Source organism: Austrofundulus limnaeus, unplaced genomic scaffold (assembly GCF_001266775.1).
Source record: "Austrofundulus limnaeus strain Quisiro unplaced genomic scaffold, Austrofundulus_limnaeus-1.0 Scaffold522, whole genome shotgun sequence".
NCBI classification, from domain to species: domain Eukaryota; kingdom Metazoa; phylum Chordata; class Actinopteri; order Cyprinodontiformes; family Rivulidae; genus Austrofundulus; species Austrofundulus limnaeus.
This window is the reverse complement of record NW_013952924.1, coordinates 243075-248256: the sequence shown is the minus strand read 5'-3', so window position 1 is coordinate 248256 and position 5182 is coordinate 243075. Positions and strand designations below refer to the sequence as shown.

General features: G+C 43.4%; 1 protein-coding gene across 1 annotated transcript in view; it reads left to right on the top strand.

The window, feature by feature from the left end:
• rin1b (Ras and Rab interactor 1b) overlaps window positions 1-5182 on the top strand; it is a 51944-nt gene that overhangs the window by 32776 nt on the left and 13986 nt on the right. The window contains exons 6-8 of the mRNA XM_014026069.1: window positions 1091-1272; window positions 1395-1679; window positions 1765-2299. Of these exons, the coding sequence (XP_013881523.1) occupies window positions 1091-1272; window positions 1395-1679; window positions 1765-2299 (1002 nt within the window). The remainder of the gene's footprint in view (window positions 1-1090; window positions 1273-1394; window positions 1680-1764; window positions 2300-5182) is intronic.

Here is a 5182-nt window from a genome sequence, read left to right as displayed (position 1 = left end):
GAATAACCCTGAATAACCCTGAATAACCCTGCAATAGCCGTTTTTTTGTTCTACGGTTGACCAAAAATCACTGACAATAAAATAAAATAAAATAAATCGTAAGAAAACAATATGACTCCCACTTACACTTTGCATGCAGGGGTCATAATTATCACAAAATTAACATGTAATTTCCCTCTGGGATCAATAAAGTATTATTGAATTGAATTGAAAAAGGTGAGTTTAGCTGAAAAATATGCTCAAAGGAGCTAAAAGTTGCTAAAATTGCAGAAAACAGCTGAAATCAGCAGAAAACTGAAAAAAGCATTAAAAGCTAAAAATAGTAAAAAGAAACCGAAAGAAAAAAATTGTTWAAAGTAGCAGAAGAATATTAGGAAAGGTCGAGATGATAGCTTAGAACAGAAAAACAAAAAGCTCAGGTCAGCAAAATAAGCCGAAGAAAGCTTATAATAGCACAAAAAGTCGACAAACGCAGAACTAGAACACAAGGTAAAAAGTACAATAAAGGTTTAKAAACATTTTAAGGGTGTTGTAGATAGCTCTCTTCATTTTCARTGAGACAAACATGGCAGACAAAGCTAAATATCTCAAAGTGTAACTTGCTTATACACCATAAGTCATAGCAGGAATCTCCAGAAAGAGCTAAACATTTTGATGTATAGATAAAGCACAAACTATTCATAATAAGATAAGTGCCAAAAACATATGGAAGAAAAGATTATTTTAATTGTGGAAATGCTTTATAAGCATTCACACAATAATATAGTAATTTGTGTGCAAGCAATTCAATTGTCTTGTTCTGAGGAATTTATCTGTGAGTGATGAAGACTATCATGGAGTTCCTATGTCAGTGTTTAGAATTGAGTATGTGCCCTTTGAAAGTTTTACTGTAGAATTTGAATTTATTGTTAAAAGATGGTTAAACACAAGTTCCAATATCACCAAGCATAAAGACCTCTCTCCTTTAAAGAATGCCTTTTCTCCTGCAGTCTTCTACTGTAAATTAGTTATTAGTAATTTACACAAATTACTGAATCTGATTTGAAACGTCACAAATAAGTCCCCGTCTTCATCCTGGATTTTCTCCCAGACTTCTGGAGTCCACCAAGCACTGTAGACATCCAAAACGGACCGCTGGGGCTTGTTGCCTCAACCAGCGGTGGTCAGGCTCAAATGGGGACGAATCTGGAGCAGTGTTCTCTGATGGCCCAGTGCAGACAAGGCAAAATCTGCTTCATCAACCCACTCTTTCTCCAGCTGGAGGTTTGCAAGGTCAGCAWCAAACAACTAGCTCTCTCTGACAGAAGTGCTTTGAAAGACTTCTCTTCACTTTATGTACTTTTTAATTGTTGTAGTTGCTTTCACCTTGTATCTTACTCCTTCTCGCTTTACAGCAGCTGCAACACACAAACAACAGTGCCTCCAATAAACGRAACCGCTTCAAGCGAAGCATGCGGCTCCGGCTCTCCGAGTCCTCCATGAATCTGTCCCTCGAGGGAGTTGGATCCTACTCGCCTTCCCCGTCAGTGGAGCAGCCCGGCGGGTCGGAGGGGCTGCACAAGGCCAGCGCCAACCCACAGAGGAGAGTTCACCCRGGGGCTGGAGTCTTGAGGAGAACCCCTGCCGTATCCCCCGGTTCTGCAGAGGAAGACGACATCATGTCTACATATGTGCCACAAGTAAGATTTAGAGTCTTCATCTGCCTTTTAAACTATGGTTGTTGTATTTTACAGAGTTTATAAAGAAAAGTTTCTGTTGTTGTAGACATCTGCTCCTGGGGACGAGCCACCAAAGTTCCAGCAGGAGGCAGGAATTGAAGGGACAGTTCTGGCCTTGGAACACCAACCGGCGCCGTCGTTGGCGGAGCTGGACAGCAGCAGCTCCTTCAGCAGCATGGACGAGGACAATGACTCAGACACGGAACCAGAAGGCACGGTCCCGGCCCAGGCAGACGTGTACCGGCGCCCGCCGCTCGTCCGCTCCCGAGGCCGCGGCGGGATGCATCGCATGAGCGAGGCCTTCGTTTGCTTTTTYGCTCCGGACAAGCGCCTCACTCGACTGGTGGAGGAACTGTCCCGAGACAGACGCTCGGTCTTTGGGGGCATGGTGCAGGACTTCCTCTTGGAGCAGAGAGAAGTGCTCAAGTCACTGGCCTCCTCTTCGTCTTCGTCGTCGCGTGTGACRTCCGCGCAGCTTCTGCAGAGTCTGCGCCTTTTCCTGTCACAGGCAAAGTGCTTCTTGTTGGACAGCAGAGAGCTGGAGCCCCCCATCGAAACCCTTGTGCCCGAAAACGAGAAAGGTAACGAAAAGGAACCTTTGAACTTTGAACTAAACTGTTGTTTTTTGCAGGTACTAATTTAAAACACCTTAAGTTTTAACACCGTAAAGAGATCACCTCCCAGCCTGAGGCCTTTCTTTGTGGAGTTTACATGTTTTTCCTCCCACAGGCTAGATCGTTCAAGTTCAATTTACAATAGGCTTCACCTCAGAGGGCATCAATCTCACTCAGTTCAAACATTTCCTTCATTCAACAAACAAAAGCGGAGGTTCCTGCTTCAGGGTTTACCTTGGATCATCCAACATAACCATACAAGGAAACACTCTAGAGAAGCTTCTTTGTTTGCTTTTTAGTGCCGATAACAAGCAGAGGACTCCAAGTACCAGAACCTTTCAGTGACACTGTATCTCCAGTAATGGATGCCAGCGGTAGTGTTAAACTGCACACAGTAGCTTTAAGCCAGAGAAAGTTCTCCAGTCCTGKGAAGTACTTTTTAAGCTTTCTCATCAGCCATGTCACCAACACTCAAGTGCTTTTTAAAAATCACCTTGTAGTTTGGGTTGGTACGATGGAGCAGTGSTTAGAGCTGTCACCTCTCAGTAAAAAGGTTGCAGGATCAACTCCTGGCCTGGAGCTTTTATGGGTGGAGTTATGTTGGTCCACTGTACCTGTGGGTTTTCYTYAGGTAMTCCAGTTTTCTTCCACCATAAAGCATACATGTTAGGTTCACTGGTAACTGTAAATTATCCCTGGGGGGGAGTGAGGGTGTGAATGGGTGTACTCCTCCTCTTGAACTATGACTGCTGGACTGGCACCCAGAATAAAGAAGCTGGCTTTATTCTGAATGTGTTTTTGTGACTGTGGCGTTCCCCGCAAATTTCTAGTTTAAAGCGGTGGAATCACCCCTGATTATCCAGTWCAGGATTGGCTGCTGTACCCACAATCATAAAAATTACTATAATTTATTAATTTTTGCAGACATCTGTACTTTGGTGTTGAAGTTTTCAATACCATCACATATTCTAAGCACTAATGGATTACCCGTTTTTATTTAGCATGCAAGACAATATGCATTTAACAAGAAATGTTAAAATCTTAAAGGAATTCAAACCCACATACAGTAGCAGGGAGGTGTGGGCCAGGTAGGGCAAGTGGTTTGTCAAGCAGATGTGGACCAGGTCTTACAATGATGGCACTGTTTTTAAGATGGCATGCCMCAACTGATCCAGTTGTGGTTTGGTTTATGTGGTGCCGGCCCATGCATGGACCACCATCATACTTTGCTGTGTCTGGGCCGAGTGTTAATGCCTTATGTGGGCCAGAGCTGAGCCTCACAAATTTTGCTACATGGGAATTCTCACTAAATAATTTCTGTGCACAGTCCAAGCGCAACATACTAAATCAGGGGGGTGTCCARTCCTGGTCCTCGAGGGACACTATCCAGCATGTTTTRGAWGCTTCTCTGCTCCAACACACCTAATTTGATTGAATGGATGGTTAACAGGCTTTTGTAGAACTTGAAGAGGTAATTCAGTYACTAAATCAGGTGTGTTGGTGGAGGAAAACAAGCAAAACATGCAGGATAGTGGCCCTCGAGGACCAGAATTGGGCACTCTGGCCACTAAACCTTGCAAAATTATCTTTTGCATGCATACTGTAAATGTGTAAAAGAAAGAGACTGAAGGGGAAAACCAACTGTAGTCTTAGAAAACAACTATTCAGCTGACACATTGCCAGAGGATGGAGGGCTATGSAAACAGACAGCCTTTTCTGAAAACCAGTGGGCTAGGGTTAGGGCAGTCTCCAGTGAAAAGCTCAGTCAACACAAAGTAGTTTGTACAGCGTGAGGGGAGCTCACGTTGTCCTTTGATATTTTAAAAAACAGTCATGTTTGATGAGCCATCTCTCACAATCCATCCCATTCAGAGTGCGATTCATTCCAATATTTTAAAAGCGTTGCAGAGTGTTACTTTGCAAGAAATGTGAGATCTTTTGACACAATGCTCTGTGTAGGCTTCCCTCTTTTTTTTTTTTTTTTTTGGAACTGCTTTGTGTCTATCTAAACTTGAAAGTGTGTGTGTGTTTTGTATAAACATGTGATGACGAACGACGGTTGCCTGGCTGTACCGAAGCTTCGGGGAGGAGAGCGGTCAGCCGCTACCTTCCGCTCTCCCTTCCTTCTTTCCTTCCTTTCCTGCGTTGCAATTCTGATTTATCTCTCATTGCGTCGGTGGGAGGCATTTGCATTTTTTCTCTCTCTCTCTCTCTCTCCCTCGTTTATCATAAAAAGATATCAGAGTCCCACGCTCACTTGAAAAGCTGCACGATTCACGGGGAGGGTGGGAGGTAGACAGAGAAACCGGCAGGTTACTTGTAATCAGTTACAGGTCTGTGAGTAACAGCTAAAAAAAAAAAAGTCAGCTTTTTAAAGCGCTGACGGTGGGCAGCAGGGACTGTAATCACATTACATGTGATGTGTTACTTCACAGCACTGGTAAACGAGAGACGGAGTGTGAAATGATTGATCACGGGGGGGGTTATAGTGATGTAGATATGGATGTGAGGGATTATACAGGAGGGAATCATGGAGGAGGGGGAGGAGGAAATTAATGATGAGTGGAAAATATTGAGTCAGGACTGCCCACTGCCTGCAGGAGAATTACCGAGAGTGTTTCCACGTGTAAGAGCACGCATGCATGAGCGCTGCACATGAACATGTGTATTATCTTTTGTATTTTTGTTGCAGGACCAAAGAGAAAAAATAATCTGAGGCAGTTTTCACGGGCCAGCAATTTTTTTCTCTTTCTCTTCTCAGTCAGTCATTGTAATGGTTTATAAAATATACATTGAACAGTCATAGAATAGAATAGAATAGAATAGAATAGAATAGAATAGAATAGAATA